Here is a 20,845-nt window from a genome sequence, read left to right as displayed (position 1 = left end):
GTGGAGGAATAAATGGATTTTTCTTGAGAAAAATAAATATTTTCCTTTGTTACAATGAGTCCAAATGGGACTATAATACATGACATAAATTCTTCTTTGTCCTGGAAAGACCTAGAAGCATGAAGAACATGCTTTTGACCTAGAATTGAGCATGAAACCCATGCTTTACATAAAATATAATTTTTTCTTTTCTTTGTTTTTGTTGAAATTTGGTACCGGAGGACAGGTGGTTCCCTTAGGCTTTGATCTTTGGCCTAGGGAAAAGTGTCCAAAAGAATTTAAATTTTCTCCTAAAGTAACTTTATAATTTTTATAAAGTTAAATCTAATTTAAAAGTGACTTTAAGTGATAAAGTTACTAAGTCTAATTTTAAAGTGACTTTTATAAAGTCAATGAAAAATTAGAAAAGAAAAGTGACTTTGGAAATAAATGACTAAGTGGGTCTTTATTAAAGTGGGGTGAATTAAAAAATAGAAAGTGAGATTTAAATGAGCATTTAATCTCAGCCATTGATCTAAATCTATTTTAGCCATTGGATTTAGGGATCACCCAAAAGTCACTTGGATCACCCAAAAGTCACTTGGGGTTAGATTAAAGGAGGAAAATGAGGAAAAGGTCATTCATTCTTTCATGAACAGATTGAGAGAAGGAGAGCAAGAGAGCAAGGGAGATTTCTGAACAGTGAGCTATGGAGTTTCAGCAGCGGAGTTTCAACAGAGCGGAGTTTCAGCAGCGGAGTTTCAGCAGAGTAGAGTTTCAGCAAGTCTGTACACAGTTTGGAGTTTCAGCAGGGCGGAGTTTCAGCAAGGCTGAGATAAGTTGTAAAAGTTTGCTCGCTGATTTTTGCTGAATATTTCTCTTACTGTAAAAAGGCATTTTCTAGAAATAAAGAAAAGCTCTCAAACTGGTTTTCCCAAGAGTTGTAGGGGGTTTTTCCAGAGTCACATTGACAAAAAATCTCAGTGTTTAAATGTGTTTTAATGGCTGTTTATTACTGCTGATTTTTATTTCTGCAATTTCCAGCATTCTGTAAAATTTCCAGAATTTGTGTTTTCAGCAAATTTATTTTTTCCAGCTTGTTAAATGTATGGTTATGGGAAAGGGCATTTAACTATATGGGAGAAATAAGGAGAAACTGAAAACCGGGGTGGGAAATGAGAAATTTCTACATGGTATCAGAGCTTGAGTGCTGAAGGACAGTTTGGGACAGCAAAAGGAAAAATTACAGCTGCTGATTTTTCACTCAGAAAATTCCAGCAAGCTGATTTTTTTCATAAACAACAGTTTTATCTTTACTACAGCAGTGCTATTTTTCAGTTTTAGGACAGCAGGATGTCATTGGGATTGAGGGTGGAGGATAGGCTGGATGGGCATACAAATTATAGCGTTTGGAAGGAGAGAATGCATAGTATCTTTGAGGAGGCAGAAGTCTGGGATATCATGGTGCATACCACACAGAACCCTGTTGTTGTGCCTACTGATGCTACTCAGTTGATAGCTTATAATAAAAAGAACAACAAGGGTAAGAGGCTGATTCTAGACGGAATCAAAGACCATTGCATTCCTCATGTGAGAGGAAAGAGCAATGCCCATGAGATGTGGACAACATTGTCCAATCTTTACCAGAGTACCAATGAGAACCGGAAGATGGTCCTGAAGGAGAAGTTGAAGAACATTAAGATGGGTAATGATAGTGCAGCTGGATATCTCACAAAGATTACTAATGTGAGAGATGAGTTGGCAGCGATTGGAGAGGCCATTCCACCCACTGAGTTGGTGCGGATTGCAGTGAATGGCCTCCCCCGTTCATGGTTGAACTTTGCTAATGGGGTTTGTGCACGTGAGACCCTTCCCACATGGGAGAGGTTTTGGGATGATTGCATTCAGACGGAGATCAGGAAAGGTCAGCTTGGGGCAGCCAAGCCAGTTGAGCAGGATGAGGATGTAGCACTGGTGGCAGGAGGCAAGAAAGGCAAAGGTAAAAGTAAACAAGGGAACACACAGAAGGACTATTCCAAGGTGAAGTGTTGGAATTGTCAAAAGATGGGACACTATGCAGTTGTGTATCCAGAGAAGAAGAAGAAGGGGAAGAACCAGGACGTGGCAGCTTCAGCAGAGATTGAGGACTTTGCAGGTCGTTTTGACTGGGAGTTTGCGTTCACTACGTGTGAGTCCTCTAGTGCAGGATCACCTGCCACACAGGTTCAGAGGGAGCACGCTTTTCCCTCGATTAGCGGAGCATCTTCAGGTATCTGGTATGTGGACAGTGGGGCTTCACGTCACATGACAGGAGTCCGTGAGTACTTCTCAGAGCTTTCAGAGAGTGGCACTGATATACAGGTAGTACTTGGTGATGACAGAGTTGTTAGAGCAGTCGGGGTGGGGACACTGACATTTCAGAGGGAGTCCAAACCTCCCTTGAAAGTGTCAGATGTTCTTTATGTGCCAGGGGTGAGGAAAAACCTCATATCCGTCTCAGCTTTGGAGGACAAAGGATATGAGGTACTGTTCAGGGGAGGACAGGTGTTGATGTATCCCAGGGGCACTCCAACTGATTCAGCTAGAGTGATAGGTGTATGCCATGCAAAAGTGTACAAGTTTGCATTCCAACCCCTTTTGGCATTGAGCAGTAGTACCGACAGCAGAGCTAGCAGTTCTGAGCTGTGTGAGATTTGGCACTGCAGGATGGGACATATGTATCATGGAGCCTTGAGGACATTGCGGGAGATCACTACAGGTGTGCCAGATTTCAGTACTGATCACTTTGATACTTGCAGAGGTTGTGCGATGGTCAAGTTTGCCAAATCCCCTTTTCCCAGCAGTGACAGCAGAGAGACTGGGATACTTGATTTGATTCATTCCGATGTGAGCGGTCGGATGTCTCATGTTTCCTTGAGTGGATATGAGTACTATGTTTTATTCATTGATGATCACTCCAGGAGGACCTGGATTTATTTTTTGAAGACCAAGAGTGAGGTCTTCAAGCGGTTTCAGGAGTTCAGAGCTCTTGTGGAGACACAGACAGGTCGAAAGATCAAGTCCCTGAGGTCGGACAATGGAGGAGAGTACACCCTTGGAGAGTTTGTTGACTATTGTACGGAGGCAGGCATTAGGAGGGAGTTCACTGTTCCTTACAACCCCCAACAGAACGGGGTTGCAGAGAGGAAGAACAGATCCATCATAGGGGCTGCCAAAGCCATGTTACATGATCAGGGGTTGGCATTGTTCTTGTGGGCAGAGGCCTGCAACACAGCTGTTTACTTACAGAACAGGAGTCCGCATCGTGCCTTGGGGCACATGACTCCGGAGGAGGCTTTCTCTAGGAAGAAGCCTGATATTGGTCATCTTCATATCTTTGGATGCATTACATACTCCTATATACCCAAGGAGAAGAGGACCAAACTAGAGCCCATCGCAGAGAAGGGTATCTTTGTAGGCTACAGTGAGACCTCAAAGGCCTTTCGGATTTACATTCCTGCACAGAGGAGAGTTGTTGTCAGACGGGATGTGAAGTTCGAGGAGGACAGGGCCTTTAGGAGGTCACGGGAGTTAGAGTATCTGGATCGGCAAGACCCTCAGCAGCAGTTGAGTCAGTCGCAGGGATCCAGTGGGCAAGGATCAGGAGGATCCGGAGGTACATCTATGAGGATGTCAGGTCCGTCAGTGAGCAGTGGCTCGCCGAGCTAGAGGGGTGGTGCTCCGGGCAGCATGCAGAGCAGTTCACAGAGCAGTTCACTAGGGAGTCCACTGATGGACAGTTCACACGGTACCTCAGCTTCTACAGGTTCAGGTGTAGGCAGGAGGACAACAGACAGACAGTCAGGAGTTCAGGCTATTGATGATGACGAGGAGGAGGAGTTTCATTCTCCGGTGGGAGAAGTGCGCTTAGGGAAGAGGAAGCCCAAGTGGCTTCAGGACACCTTGAGAGACGCCTCATCTGTTGCTGAGCCGAAGAGGCCGGTCAGAGAGAGTAGACCACCTGAGAGGTTTTGTAGCTATATGGCAATGGTTACCAGCATCCTTGACTCTGAGCCTTCTAGCTATGAGGAGGCAGCTAGTCAGCAGGTCTGGAGAGAGGCCATGCAGGAGGAGTATTCTTCTATCATGAAGAATGATGTTTGGGAGGTGGTGCCGAGGCCTGAGGGCAAATCCGTGGTTACTTCCAGATGGCTTTACAAGGTAAAGCATGCTGCAGATGGCAGCATTGAGAAATTCAAAGCAAGGTTTGTGGCTAGAGGGTTCTCCCAGATAGAGGGAGTTGATTATGAGGAGACCTTCGCTCCCGTGGCTCGATATACTTCGATCCGCTCCATTATATCGATAGCAGCAGAGATGGGTTGGAAGATCCACCAGATGGATGTGAAAACTACATTTCTCAATGGTTTCATACAGGAGGAGGTGTACATTGAGCAGCCACAGGGCTTTGAGGTGCATGGGAAGGAGTCCCATGTGTGCAGACTGAAGAAGGCCCTTTATGGCCTGAAGCAAGCTCCCAGAGCTTGGTACTCCAGGATAGATACATATTTGCAGGGGATGGGTTTCACAAAGAGTGAGGCAGATCTGAACCTTTACTTTATTGTGATTGGTGAGGAGCCTCTCATTCTGGTGCTGTATGTGGATGACTTGGTCATTACAGGTGCAGAGAGACTCATAGAGCACTGCAAGAGAGATCTTGCGACGGAGTTTGAGATGAAGGACATCGGCTTGATGCATTACTTTTTGGGCTTGGAGGTGTGGCAGGAGGAGGGGCATTTCTTCCTGGGGCAGGGGAAGTATATTGTGGACATCCTTAGCAGATTCCACATGGAGGATTATAGACCCATGTCGACACCGATGATCACCAACTGGAAGAAGCTTCATGCTTCGGATTCCGAGTTGGTGGATCCCACATTGTACAGACAGCTGATTGGTTCCTTGATGTATTTGGTCAACACTAGACCAGATATCTGTTTTGCAGTCAACACGATGAGTCAGTTTATGTGTGAGCCTAGGAAGGTTCACTGGGTGGCTGCAAAACACATTTTGCAGTACTTGCAGGGGACAGTGGATTATGGTCTGGACTACAGGCAGGGAGATGGAGTGAGATTGGCAGGATACACTGATTCTGATTGGGCAGGTTGTGCTTCTGATAGGAAGAGCACTTCAGGGTGCTGTTTTGGGTTGGGTTCAGCAATAGTGTCATGGTTCAGCCGGAAGCAGCAGTCAGTAGCACTAAGTTCAGCAGAAGCAGAGTATATGGCAGCCAGTCTAGCTAGTTGTGAGGCTATCTCGCTTCGCAAGATGTTGTTTGGCTTATTTGGTCAGCCGTTGAGACCTTCAATGATTTACTGTGATAATCAGAGTTGCATTAAACTCACGGAGAATCCAGTATTTCATGACAGGTCAAAGCATATCGGGATCATATATCATTTCATCAGAGACTATGTTCAGAAGGGAGCTATGAAGCTTGAGTATATTTCCACTGATGAGCAGGTTGCAGATATTCTTACCAAAGCCTTACCACGGGGCAAGCATGTCTACTTCAGAGACAAGATGGGTGTGGTGAGGAACACCTTCCTCGGTAAGAGGGAGTGTTGAAATTTGGTACCGGAGGACAGGTGGTTCCCTTAGGGTTTGATCTTGGCTTAGGGAAAAGTGTCCAAAAGAATTTAATTTTTCTCCTAAAGTACCTTTATAATTTTTATAAAGTTAAATCTAATTTAAAAGTGACTTTAAGTGATAAAGTTACTAAGTCTAATTTTAAAGTGACTTTTATAAAGTCAATGAAAAATTAGAAAGGAAAAGTGACTTTGGAAATAAATGACTAAGTGGGTCTTTATTAAAGTGGGGTGAATTAAAAAATAGAAAGTGAGATTTAAATGAGCATTTAATCTCAGCCATTGATCTAAATCTATTTTAGCCATTGGATTTAGGGATCACCCAAAAGTCACTTGGATCACCCAAAAGTCACTTGGGGTTAGATTAAAGGAAGAAAAGGTCATTCATTCTTTCATGAGCAGATTGAGAGAAGGAGAGCAAGAGAGCAAGGGAGATTTCTGGACAGTGAGCTGCGGAGTTTCAGCAGCAGAGTTTCAGCAGAGCGGAGTTTCAGCAGAGCGGAGTTTCAGCAGCAGAGTTTCAGCAGGGCGGAGTTTCAGCAAGTCTGTACAGTTTCAGCAGCGGAGTTTCAGCAGAGCGGAGTTTCAGCAGGGTGGAGTTTCAGCAAGTCTGTACAGCGGAGTTTCAGCAGGGCGGAGTTTCAACAGGGCGGAGTTTCAGCAAGGTGGAGTTTCAGCAAGGCTGAGATAAGTTGTAAAAGTTTGCTCGCTGATTTTTGCTGAATATTTCTCTTACTGTAAAAAGGCATTTTCCAGAAATAAAGAAGAGCTCTCAAATTGGTTTTCCCCAAGAGTTGTAGGGGGTTTTTCCAGGGTCACATTGACCAAAAATCTCAGTGTTTAAATGTGTTTTAATGGCTGTTTATTACTGCTGATTTTTATTTCTGCAATTTCCAGCATTCTGTAAAATTTCCAGAATTTGTGTTTTTAGCAAATTTATTTTTTCCAACTTGTTAAATGTATGGTTATGGGAAAGGGCATTTAACTATATGGGAGAAATAAGGAGAAACTGAAAACCGGGGTGGGAAATGAGAAATTTCTACAGTTTTTCTTTATTTATACAAACTATACAATGCCTTGATTACAAATAGGTCATTATGACGATTGAACCTAGTTACAATTTCCAATAGCTTGTGTGCACCATAAAGCGCATGGTTGATGTGCTCAAATGTAGAGTGCATGAAAATCCCAACAATCCCTAGCGCTTGTACTCCTACTACTTGTATCACTTAAAAGAAATTGTTGATAGCAACTGAGCAGGGTATTGATTGTCACCCTTGCAATATAGGAGAATATTAGAACTCTATTAAATAATAAAATTAAAAAAAATGCAGGAAAAGAAGCATGAAGATAACAAAGAAGGATGTAAAATCAATAATGCAAGGCACACGATCTCACCTACTCTAAATTTTCCAAACTAAAATGTTAAGTTCAAATTCCACCTTAGAATGTAAGAAGTTTTTCATCTATTGGGAGTGGCAACTTCACTCCATCAAGGTTACAAGTAAAAATAGTCTATGCATACCTTCCATGAATCTTATAAGGATATAAGTCATCTTCTACCTCAACTAGGTCTCCTACTTGGAAATCATCAATCTTTTTCTTGACCCTATACTTTCTCTTCTTTTTGGTTTTTTTTCCCTTTTTGAATGATCACTTCCGAAGATTGATTCAATAACCTATTTGATTATTGTAGGCTATAAGTGGAAGCTAGTGCGAAGCCTCGCTAGACACTCTAGGTTAAGGGCAACAATGACATTAGCCATCACTGTCACCTTAGTGGCTATTCACCTGTTGTTTTGTAGATGGATGTTATCCACAGAAGGGAGGCTTTCCCAATAGCTCTTGGAGATCAACCCAAGGATTCCCAGGCTAAATACTCTCGAAGGAACCTGTTAATCAGTGTTCCATGGGGACACGTCCCCTAGGGTAGGGGATGCACCCCCGCAGCCTCCCACTTTCCCGGGATGGGGAAACTCCCGGGGAAACGTTCCCCCCACATCCCCTTTTTGGGGAAATTGAGGGAAACTCCCGGGGACATTTTTCTAGCGATGAAACATGATTGTTTTGTAGGGGTGACAGCGGGACGCTTATGCATCCCTCCATTTTTTTGTCTACTAGCTTTAATAAATATTAAAAATTAAAAATAATACAAATTTAAATATAAAAAAAATAAAAAGAACAAAAATAAAAAAAATTAAATTATATTAAAACTTAAAAATTTAAAAGTTAAAACTCAAAAAAAACAAAAATAAAAAATTAAATTATGTTAAAACTTTAAATAAAAATAAAAAAATTAAATTATATTAAAACTTAAATTTACTAGTACTCGTTGAAAAATTTACTAGTATTTCACTGCTTTCTATGTTTACTTTTAGATTAGTATTCTATGGCTATATTAGACTTCAACGTATGTCATTGTTATATGATGAATTTACTTTTCATCGTTTTTGATATGCATTGCATAATTTCGATTGTCAAATGATGATTTTTATTTAGATGTATCTTGCATCATGCCAAATGATGAATTTAGATGGAACATTGCATAATGTCAAAAGATGGATTCAATTTAGTAATTTACTTTTAGATTTACATTGTAGAAATGTCAAATGATAATAGTCTAATACGAAATGATTATATTTAGTCTTTAAATGTACATTTCATAATTATTAATATTTTCTATTTAGTTCTTGACATATTGTTGGGATTTTACTTTTTATTTTTATAAATTAAATTTTTAATAATTTATAATTTTAAAATTTTTATGATTCTGACATCCCCAGTTTCCCCAAAATTTCCCTAAATTTTGGGGCTGCTTATATACTTCCCCTTGTGCCTATATCCACTCCCGAGCTTCCCTGTCCTGAAAACTCAGTGGTATATTGCTTTAATTAAACACCCAAGAAAAATATTCTATAGCTGTTAATTAAACACCCCAGAAAAATATTCCATAAGGTTGGGCTGCGTGCAAAATAAGGTAGCAAGTTCAAAGAACCTATGGCTCAGGGTAGAGGGCTGAGATAAGTCTTGGAGATGCTCAAATAGATTCCAAATGCATACTACCATTAATTTATAATTGGTTTGAGATAAAGATACCTTACAAGAGACCAAAAATTTTGTTTAGCATTTGATTTATGCCAAATTGATCAACCCATTAAAATGGACACTGTGTCTCTGTTAAAAGTGCTTGAAATCCAGGTTTTGGTGTCTGCAAACCTGTTGAACATCAATCATGGGATTCAGAATGCATCGATGATTTTTTCTGTAGCTTGGGAATGAACGGCCCAAAATAAGAGAATTTCTTATCCTTGTTTATTTTATCCAAGGCGTGTAAATGGGCCATTGTATCTTGCCAATCATCTGAAGGATTGTGGCTAGAAATCTGCAGCACAGATTTGTATCTTTGTTTGAACATCAGAGTCTTATTTTTATTGCCCAACTGTTACGATAGCACTTGGAGTCTCCCTCGTCTGGCAGTGTGAAAGCAGACAGAATCCAGTAACATAACGGCAAAGAAATATTTTATCTATGGGTATAAATTCATTCGCAATCACTTCAGTTATGTTTTGTACAGGTCTGTTGGCCTTAGCCTTCTATGGCCTCACCACGACTGTAAAGTCATATTAAATTTTTGTTGCCAGCAATATTTTAGGTGCTGATTCAAATGTTTTGACCACTGAGCTGTACTTTTAACAACTTTTTGTCATTGATCTTTTAAAGTTAATGGCTTTTATATTTCAGCTGAGTGAGTGAACGAGTTTCTCGTCATTTCTTTGCATCTTGTACAGTACTGTTGCCAAATTTTTATATTTAATATAGTTTGCCTTTGAATTTTAGATTTTATTGTGAGTTCTGGGTTTTCTTTTGAGTAATGCTTTATGCTCTGACTTGGCCAGGCATGATATTTTATTTTTCTGGGTGGCAAGAATGGTTATGATGGGTATTGAGTTCACTGGCAGAGTGCCATTTTCGTATGTCTATCTTCATGGTCTTGTACGTGATTCTCAGGTTAGTATTTCTGAGTACTGATACCATGCATGCATACTGATTTCAGATTTTCTGCAAGTTGTTTGGTACAATATCTATTAATCTCATCTACTTTTTAGAATAAAATTATCATTGACAACTGATCTTTACTGCCTGACATGATGAATGCATGGTGAGCTTTTTGAAATGTGATTGAGTCCAAATTTTGAACACGTGATTTCTCATCTAGGAAAGCATGTATTGAAATTAATATGTCGGGAAGTGAGCTTTATATTCAGATGCAAAATGGAAGATTTTAACATATGAGATATGTAAAGATTCATAACAAACAGAGTAGCAGGGAGAGATGTATCTTAAGGTTGTGTACATATCTTGGAGATAGGGTATGCTTTGGGTACTTGGAGACGTCTCAAGAGTCACAAGAAAGGTCTGACTGATGTCTTCATATGTATCCCACTGTTAATAAAGGAAGTTAAAATCTCAATAGAAAGAGCCTATCTGAACACTAGGCCCCCCCACAACCCATATCGGCTTGGGGAGGAGAGCCTAACTGTTAATATTAAAGAACATTTATGTAACAATGAGATGGCCTCACTGATCTATGTCTGATTATAGATGATCCTCAGAGCTGGAGAGTGGTGAATTCTTGGATGGTATGTTGACAGAGAACTTAGAAGATGCAAACAAACTTCTTCAACATTCACCAAATACTTGGCACACACAATAGAAAAAACTATAACAAGGAAGAATGAAGGGGCAAATCATCAATTTTATTATTTGATATGGAAGCTTTACAAAGCAAGATTGATGGAGAACCTGGAGTCCCAATTCGACCAACTGGACTGGTAGATACCTCAGCCTAGATAATAGATCAGCAGCTCAGCCAAGCTTTATATTCTCCAAACATAAGCAGCTCGAACCCCAACAGTTCTGAAACATGCTCTGGCAATAATTGGTGCAACTCGTCCTCCTCAAATGAACACGCCTAAATGACTCTGATCTGAATCAATTCAGTCTTCTACAACAGATAACTCTGGCTTCTTGTAATGATAAGTTTAGCCTCTAAATAGAGCAAAAAAAAACCCACTAATCTCGACCTCCCTTTCGAATAGATACAATGTTTTGGAATTGGGAAGATAGATAATGGACATTCAACAAATTGATTTCCAAATAAACTGGTGTACTTGGCCTCTAAGGCACAACTCCAATGTGTGATAGACCAATTCTACCAATGAGCTGAAGAACTTAGCCTTCGAAGGACTGAACTTGGCCACCACTAAGATGACTAAGCTTGATCCTTAAATAATCAACCCAAACTCCTGAACTGATGAGGGAAATCAATCTCCAAATTGCTAAGTAATCCATTAAATATCAAAATTCTCTTTGATGAGTTTCTTCAAACCTTTAGTGCACAGTCACTTCGTCAAACATTTTGCAGACAAGCTCATATATATATATATATATATATGAGAGGCAATTATAAATTTATTAACTTACTGGGGGAAATTACAATGCAAGATCCATAATAGAACCTGGAATCCAAACTCTGCAAGACTTGATCAAATCAGCCTCTGAAATGCCAACACAAGTCTTTTGAGATAATTTGTCATGTAGCAGAGATGATATCTACAAACTCAGCAATAATTTGGCCTGAGGATGACACTTTATCCTCAACAGAAAATGAGCAGATTTGGCCACTGAGATCTGAAGAGGAACTCAACCTCGTAAATGCCAATTATTGGCCTCCTGGAATGTAAGAGATTTCTGGGCAATAAATAGCTTCCATGGTGATAGTAATCAATCTTTAACTTGGCCTCCAAGGGTCCAACAACTCGGCCTTCTTCCAGTGATGATTTAAATCAAATTCAACCTCTTGAAGGATATTAAATGTGACCATTAATACTGCCTGTAAAAGATGATTGTCAACCTGCTATAGTAGATAAACTTGGCCATTATACAACTTGAGTGGGCCTAATGGTTAAGAGCATGTGTTTCCTTCTAAGAGGTCATAGGTTCAAAACCAGAGGTGGGTAGAGTATGTATGCCTTCGTAGACTTAGCAGTCAAATCACTGTGCGGAGGTGGGTCCCTTGTCCCACAAACACGGGGGTCTCATACACCAATGGGTGTGTTGTGACCTTAAAATTGGATATTAATAATGAGAGAAGTTTGGCCACTCAAGTGGAAGGAGGCCAAGTTCCACATGCATTGAGAGTCAACTGTACATTCTAGTAGACCGAGTTCCTACCTGTAAAAAGAGGCCGAAATTATTGAATTTTTAGTGGCCGAATTTGATTGAAGTTGCAAAGGTCGAATTGCTAACTTCTTGTAGATTGTTAGGGGATGAGTCATCGATTTGAAGGGACAAATTGGGCTATGGGAGAGGTCGAGTTGCTGTGCGTATTTATGGTTTGAACATAGTTGCGGGGGAGCGCTTGCCCCCCCGATCCCGCTCACAATTTGCGCTCTGGGCGGGAGTGACTCGGGAGCGGGTTGGGAGCACGCTCCCGAAATCACTCCCGAAAAGGGAGTGATTTCGGGAGCGCGCTCCCTAAAAAAAAATCGCTCCCTGCCTTTTTGGGAGCGTTTTTGGGAGCATTTTGCCTTTTTTGCAAATTTTTTTTTGCAATGATGTTCCAAATGCAATTGTTTTTCAAAGAAACAAATAAGTTTTTAGTGGGGCATCTTAATGATCAAGTCTATGGCCCTAGTATTGATATGTGATTCATGGTAATGTTAAATTCTTGAAGTGACATTCTCTTTAATCTTCATTTTCATCTTTTTACTTAAATTTTTAACATTACCATGAAATGACTCAGGATGTTTGAGAGTGGTTCCGACCTCATTGGATTTCATATGCAAAAAGTAGAATTTTAGATTTCATTCAAAATCCTGCAGACTTATTAGTTTTTCAGGATTTCAGGATTGCATTGTTTCCATTGAATTTTTTCATGTATTAGGGTATGGAACTCGTATTTAATCAAGAGCACCAATCCCTCTATGTACCTTGATGTTAGTGACATTGGTTGTCGAACTCCTCTATCATGACCCTCCTAAAAATGTACGCATTACTCAAACAAAATCTTGACTTGACATGCTATGCTTTTTCTATCTTATGTTAATGCTTAGAGGGTGATATTAATGACAAAGATCCCTATACAGATACAGAGGTAATGACAAAGATACCTGTGGATATTAATGCTTAGAGGGTGATATTAATGATAAAGATCCTGATTTTCCAACAAGACTAAAAAATTAGACATTTCTCGTTGTGGCAAGAGGCCCAAGCATAAGCAATAGATAATAGATTTACTTGTCTTTCTAGTTTCTAGTAGTTTTTTTATAACTATGGACTCTTTCATATTTATTATGATATTTTTTTAAACAATATATGACAATTTAAGTTTGAAGTTGGCAATTATAACTCAGTAGTAATGAATTATGAATATGATGCTTCATGAAAGTTGAAAGTTGTTTCATTTCATTTTATAACATTTCATTTCATGTTAGATATTATTTGTTGTAATGGTTACACTCAGCTTACAAGTACAACTTTGGTGATCAATGATGATAAATGTTATATATTGAATTTTGAAAACTTGAAACTTTAAGATTGATGAATCTTGACTCAATATGTTGTATGTTACTATGTTATTGACTTGTGGACATGGTTGATGAAGATTATAACTTCTAGATGATTGTTGTTATATGGTTCAATCTATGTTTTTTTATGTTTTTTATATCTAATTCATCATTCTACATGTTTTTGTTGACATATATGTATCAAAATATAAAAATATAAAAATATGTATATATTATATAAAAAATGCTCCGAGATTCGCTCCCAAATCAGGAGCTTTTGAAAATGTCGCTCCCGCACCCGTTTTCGCTCCCACTCCCCGCTTTTGCCCCTGCTCCCAAGTATTATTGGGTTTGAAGTATAAGTGCCATCCAATCTATCCTTGAACTTCAGACCGGTTGCAACGATCTCAAAATCTAGAAAAAATCAACAAAATAGGTCACCATGATTGGTATGGTCTCCCTTTCTCTCCTCAAGGGGCCAATTTCTGCCGAACATTGCTGGCAAATATGGCGACTCTGTGATCTGGCAAATCTGGTAGCTAGTCTATTGAAGTTGTCTTGCTGTGATTGGTGCACATGTTATACAACACCCCTATCGCTGCCAAACTCCATTATGATTGTTGTACCTGCTTTGCTGAATTATATGACCTTTGTGCAACTATAAAACTCATACCCCCTACGACTCCGTCATCCACTGCTGTGCTATCAATTTTGATTGACCCTGCGATGTTTCTCTACCCCACCCAGTTGACTAGCTTGGGTAGCTGGGTGGTGCCAGATAGTGGTTCTCAGCCACCACAACCTCCACCTTGGCTTTCTCCTTTTGGTGATGAATTTAACAATCTCCCTTGCTTCCTCTGTGATTTCCTTTATCCATGGAACTTTATTGTCGATCTCCTCTAAGGCTAGATTCAAATTATGGACAATGCAGAGTGTCCAAAAACTGTAGTCATACTCCCCTAAATAATCAAACCTGTGGCTTTGCAAACTGGTGCATTATCCGTGATAACTGCACCACCCTGTTAGGTCCTATTTGTTCAATAGATTTTATAATGACATCAACAATGAATTGTGCATCTTTTACCTCTCCATAGTAGTTTTATGCCTTTAAAAACATTGCTCCTTTTGGTGAAGTGGCAATGATATTTATCAATGGCCTGTGCCTTGTATTTGTCCATCCATCTGAGACTATGCAAACCCTAGAGCTATTCCAGGAAGAACGAATTGGTGATAAGATATCCTCCAAAAGCTCCTTCCCATTTTTGAGAAGCTGAGTTCTAACTTTCTCATAGTTGGGCACCTTGTACCCTATGGGAGCTTTGTTAACTTCCCTTATCATATCTTGCTACTAAGGAGAGAAAACAACATTGAATGGGATACCACATGCATAGATGCGCGTAGCCACTCTGGAATCAACTTGTTCTTTCGCTTGCACATTCACCAATTTAACAATTCTGCTATCTTGAACTGAAGCGGATGCCCTTCTGGTATTTTTGGATTGTTGTTGAGTGGCTCTTCTCTTCCTTGCTTCAACCACAATTCTTGGTTCAATGTTTTGTGGAGCTTGAGGAGTAGGTTGCGTAAGCTCTTCATGCGTTCTTTTAAGTCCATCTGCTTCATGTTGCTCTCTTTGATATGCCCTCCTCACCAATGGGTCTGTTGTTTCTGTGTAAAATGCAATCCCCTGTCCTCCTCCATGCAAAAGATGCACCTTCACTCTTGGGGAGGAGCCCTTGTACAAATTATTGCAAAGATTACATCGCCATTCCCACGAGCCACCTCTTGCACACCTTTGAAGGTTCTGAACATGCCTCCAAAGAGGATAATAGTCAGCCCTTGGGTTGAACTTGGGAGTTGAACTTGCACCTTGGTCAGAAGCCATTGTTGCAAAAAAAATAGAAAAAGCAAATCTATAAAGAAAAAACGTTTTTCACATTTTTGGAAGCATAAACCTTTGAAAAATAGAAGAAATAGGGAAAAAACTAAGAAAATGAATGCTTCTTAACCAAATTAATTTTTTGCAGCTGAAGCTACCCCAAAATGCCACAAAAGACGAGAAAGATGGTTGTAGCTGAGCCAAAAACCAAGAATTCTATAGCCGGAAACTCCCCACTCCAACTATGCTTGTGAAATCTCTATCTCTTGCTGTTGAAATCTCCTTTGCTCACTGTTGAAAATGCCCTAGCTGAAACCACTACTCTCTTCCTCTTTTCTCCTTACGAAAATCACCCCTCCAAGTGAAACGACTTGCTCAATTCGTGTGATGAGGGAATGAGGCGAGAGTCTTTTTCTAAGTTGTGAGAGCCATCTAGTAACATGCAAAAGATATTTTAATCGCCAAATAAAATATTAAAAATGAATTAAAAAAAAGAACCCAAGATAAAAGGCATTTTATCGCTGAAATGTGGCCGTACGACCTTGAAACATGTTTTAGGCCGTATTGGGCCACTTTTAAGCCTTGTGAAATGTGCCAGTATGGCCTGAAACGCGTTTCAAGGCCGTACCAAACACGTTTCAGTGTTTCTGTTTTTGCCTAAAAAGCCTTCAAGCCCAGTGTTTCCTACAACATAGCTTCTGTGCGATTCAAATATTGGATTTTAGAGTTTACACTCCGATACCATGTTAGTTTTCCAACGAACCTAGCAACTGATGATTCATTGACCTAGCAAATTACAAATCTTCTGAATGAAGGTGCACCGAGGTTTTTAAGTTAAATTAGCAAAAGAAAAAATCACATTAGTCAATCTCATTCACAATGAGACAAACAAATTCTTCCTAATCAACAGATTGTCATTTAAAAAAACACTCAGAACTTACTTGGGCTTCTGTCATGGGATAAGGGCCCAACTAAGAAAATGCATATTACGATATAGCTTGGATCTAATTTAGCCGATTAGGCCTTAGATGAGTCCTTGATCTCCTTTGCTGATTTGGATCTCCAAGTTCCCTTTCTGCACTTCCTCAGAACCAACCCACTAGAGTATCACACTCCTCACTGAGATGTTTCTCTCAATCTTGTGCTGCTATATCGTGTATCTTTCTCCCTCTCCTTAGTCTTGCTTTTATAACTTTACATTGAGCTAAATCTATAACCCTAATCTCCAAAGTGATTGACGACTGAGATTGGATCTAGCCTCACTTGAGATCAAGGGTTCATATTAAAACATAACCACTAAAGTAAATATTTCACTTTTCCTAAGTTTACTTTAGGTCAATAGGAAACATAATAATTATGTGTTTTTTCTAAGTTAGACTAAGGCTTAGTTGCAAACGCAACTTGCTCACACTAGAGAAAGTGTTTAAGGATATCTTGGGCGACTTCTACATGCCAAGACACTTAGGCCTGTGTAGAAGTATCTACCCAAGATACAAACATCAACAAAAGGGGGGTGGTGAGGTATTTTAGTTCTTAGCTTTCTTAGCCCATGAATAAGATAATGGGTGCATGGGATGTTTCATTAATAAACATCTAGGAGTGAAAAGGGTGGCTACATTGAAGAATGCTAAACATATTGCCATCTGTTTTGAATGCACAACATCTCACAATTGTAAAATGTATGGAAGGACCATTATTATATATTGGTAGCCAAGCCTAGACCATAGTTTTAAAAACCGAAACTGGTCAAACCGGGACTGGTCAGGTCTAAATGAATTGGTCTTTAAAAAAATACATGAAATAATTAGTTTTTAATAAAAAAACTATTTTTAAGATTTAAAACCATGATTCCAAACCAATAGAGACAAAATATGCAAGGTTTGCTCATCTATATACCACGTAAAGGTGAATATATCCAAATGGCATTGAGTGCAATACATATCAACAACAAAATACATAATCAATGAGGCTCTAAATGGCCTCCAGAGTCTGAAAACAATGCTCTAAGCTATGGGGTCACTGACCTACTACAAGTCTACATTGCAGTGATCAACAACATGATCACTCCTCATCATGATCAAACTCATCACCACTACTAGACAAGAGATCATCAACATGAGCTACATAAATAATATGGCTTAGAGTTTGAGGACTCCTAAAACTCCTCTACAAATCTAGTAGTAGTAGCAAAAATAGTCATCAAAACTACAAATCACTGATCAACATGGTCACTCATGAAACTCATCATTAATTCAACGCTACTAGAAATGGGATCAACAAGAGATACATAAATATCATCTAGCTCAAATTCTTTAGACTTGGATTGCTCAACCTTATAACATGATAGAAATTGAAAAGGTTTAACATTCCTAACCAATGATTTTGGTTTGAGTGAAGGGTTCATCTCCTCAACCTTATAATGTGGTAGAAAAAGATTAGCATGCCTAACTAGTAGTTTTCCTTTAGTGAAGGGTGCATTCTTGTTAAGGCCATGGTAGAGGAGTTCAACAATCAATACCACCAACATCAACAAAGTTACACAATCAATGCCACCAAGGGCTTCATGCTTTTGATCAAATGCCATGTTGGATTCTCTAAGTCTAACTATTAGAAATCCTTCATGTACTTTTTGATTTATTTCTGCCTACTTGTTCTGTTTAATTAACAAGTTATTTACCATGTAAATACTGAAAATAAATACAAGTACATGCTCAACACATTATAGATCATCAACTGAAGGAAAAAGAAGCACACAAGTGACACCGTTGTTTTTGGACTAATGTCCCTGGAAAAGCCCAATGCGGGAAAACCAGTGCAGCTATCTGAGGGTTTTATTATTAAGTAGTTTCAGAATATAATTTGGGTGCCAAACCAGCTCACCCAACAGAGAATGATCTCGGTAGTAGTACCTCACAGTCAGAGACAGATATTCCGGCTAAAACCCTGGATGAACAATCCCACAGCTCTCAGCTCCAGTCTGCCCCACGAAATCTCCAGCGTCTGCCTCTCTGGTCCAACGTCAGCCCAATGTCACCCCAACTCGCCCTGCGTCGGCCTCTAGAGGCACTGCATCAGCCTCTAAAGCCTTTGCGTCATCGACGTTGGCTCTCTCTGGCACTACGCAGCTCTTGGCTGGCTCTGCGTGGGCCCTGACTGGCTCTACGTGGCCTTTCTCTCGGCTTCTGCGTCCCTCTCTCCCAGCTTTTGTGTTGATGCTCCTGGTACCCTCTCTGCATCTCTGCTTTTGGATTCACTGCCCCTCAGTTGCAACTCTGATCACTCCTTCGATTTCCTCAGCAACCCCTGCCCCAGAAAATTGAATTCTTGATCAACTTGGTGTGTTCTCCAAGTGACCCTCAAGCCTCCTCTTATACTTTTCTTGTTGACAATTCAACGGTCGAGATTAAGTCCCTAATCAACGGCTAAGATTAACTGTGGTTTGATCCATGACTTTTGGACCCTTCTAAGACAGGTTTATATTAATTCACATTAATATTTTATTTTCCCTAAGTTTAGACTTAGGGACTCCATTGAAAATATTAGTTATTTTAATATCTCCCAAATTGTTTAGAATCTTTTCAAACCATTTCTAGGAATTGGAGATCTCATGTGCTTTAGCCTCTCCACCAATTTTCGTGGCTAGAGCACATCTGATGCTACCCCAAATCAACACTCCCTCTTAGCGAGGATTGTGCTCTAGTAATACTCTTCACTGAGCATCACCTTGATCATTTGGCATCGATCCTGGTGCTGATGCTAGGCCTGCTGCTCAACATCCTCTGTACTTCTACCCATGGCCCTTCCACTGCCACTACTACATCCGTATAGCAGCGCCTCTCATCATGCTGCATCGTGCTGCCCATAACACTACAACTCAGTTACTGAGAAGTAAGTAACTGATCTCCGAACTCTGACATCTTTGTCAGGCTAGAGACATCCACGATGTTGAAACTCCTTCTGTCGCTGACAAGTGCTCCCTCTCTGACCTCTGCGCTGTTGCAACACTCCATGCACCTCGCATTGCTATGTCATGTTGTCCTGGGACTCATGCACTGTAGCTCCCTTTGTTGCTCCATCTGCATCCGTCTCTACTGACATCTGCCAGTACTGCTAGTCCTCTTCGGGGCTCCTGTAGCAAGGTATAATCCAAGAGGCTGGGTACCTCGAGGATCCTGCCCCTCATCGCCTATAGTCCATCTGACTACAACTTGATGTCTCCCCACTTCTTCTCAAGTGGCATGTGAGCACTCATGGCACAGTCATCATCTGTCTCCACCTCCTTCTCCACCCTTGCTAGCGTAGCCTTAGTCTCGGAAGCCTGTCCCTTGCTCTTCTTCCTCGAACATTGGCTTGCATAGTGACCCAGTTCCCTACAGTGGAAGCATTTGACGTTGGAGAGGTCCTTCTTCTTCCTCCATCGATCCTGGTGCTGATGCTAGGCCTGCGGCTCAACATCCTCTGTACTGCTACCCATGACCCTTCCACTACCATTGCTGCATCCATACGGCAACCCCTCTCATCATGCTGCATCGTGCTGCCCATAACACTACCACTGCTAACTGCTGCAATGCAACTCAGTTATTGAGAAGTAAGTAACTGATCTCCGAACTCTGACATCTTTGTCAGGCTAGAGACATCCACGATGCTGAAACTCCTTTTGTCGCTGACAAGTGCTTCCTCTCTGACCTCTGCACTGTTGCAACAACTCCATGCACCTCGCACTGCTGCGTCACGTTGTCCTGGGACTCCTGCACTGTAGCTCCCTCTGTTGCTCCATCCGCATCTGTCTCTACTGACATCCGCCAGTACTGCTACTCCTCTTCAGGGCTCTTGTAGCAAGGTATAATCCAAGAGGCTGGGTACCTCGAGGATCCTACCCCTCATCGCCTGTAGTCCATTTGACTACAGCTTGATGTCTCCCCACTTCCTCTCAAGTGGCGTGTGAGCACTCATGGCACAGTCATCATCTGTCTCCACTTCCTTCTCCGCCCTTGCTAGCGCAGCCTTGGTCTTGGAAGCCTCTCCCTTGCTCTTCTTCCTCGGACACTAGCTTGCATAGTGACCCAGTTCCCCACAGTGGAAGCATTTGACCTTGGAGAGGTCCCTCTTCTTTCATTTCTCCTGCTTTCCCTCAAATGCTAGGGCAACATCCTCCTCTTCCTCCTTGATTCTAACCCCCTTGTTGCTGCTTCTCGCCTTGGTCAGCCTTCTGATCTCTTCTTCGCGAAGCGCTGCCCATAGTTCCTCCCAATCTGGAAGGGTCGACCTGCCTAGTATGCTCTGGACAAACACCTCTCAGTCTTTTGAGACTGTGTTCACTAATGTCCTCACCATTAATTCTTGATCTGGCATGGTCCCTATGGAAGTCTACTGATCCTGGATCTCCTTCAATCGACCGAGGAAGGTGCCGATCTGTTCTCCCTTCCGCATTTGGTATGACCGTAGCTGAATTTCTAGTAGCATCTTCCTCTGCACCGAAGTATGCTGATATGATTTCGTTAGGACCTCCCACATCACATTTGCCGTTTCCTTTTCGGCAATATGTGGTACTACATGGTCCTTGACCCCGTCAAGGATGATGCTCTTGGCCCTTGCGATTTCCTCCTCGTACTTGTCGTTCTCAACCGGGTCAACTGGGATTGCTATTGTCTTCAAGGCGAAGTGCTTGAGACGATGGCTATCTAGAATGAACAAGATTTTGGCCTTCCAGACTACGAAGTTTGAGGCTCCGTCTAGTCTGTCCTGGTCTGTTACTCCGTTCACTGCCATTTCGCTGCTCCTCTACTTCCCTTCTGGAAGTTCTC

At 40.9% G+C, this 20,845-nt stretch overlaps 1 protein-coding gene across 4 annotated transcripts in view; it reads left to right on the top strand.

Annotated features, from left to right (window-relative positions):
• The window catches only part of EMB2247 (protein EMBRYO DEFECTIVE 2247), a 418,314-nt gene that overhangs the window by 240,787 nt on the left and 156,682 nt on the right, over positions 1-20,845 (top strand). For all 4 annotated transcript variants that reach the window (XM_089378646.1, XM_089378647.1, XM_089378648.1 and 1 more), the window contains one exon: positions 9,494-9,605. In XM_089378646.1, the coding sequence (XP_089234772.1) occupies positions 9,494-9,605 (112 nt within the window). The remainder of the gene's footprint in view (positions 1-9,493; positions 9,606-20,845) is intronic.

Source organism: Pinus tabuliformis, chromosome J (genome assembly GCF_031772625.1).
Source record: "Pinus tabuliformis cultivar Carrire ecotype Pingquan chromosome J, CPIR1, whole genome shotgun sequence".
Lineage (NCBI taxonomy): Eukaryota > Viridiplantae > Streptophyta > Pinopsida > Pinales > Pinaceae > Pinus > Pinus tabuliformis.
This window is presented reverse-complemented; position numbering and strand designations above follow the sequence as displayed.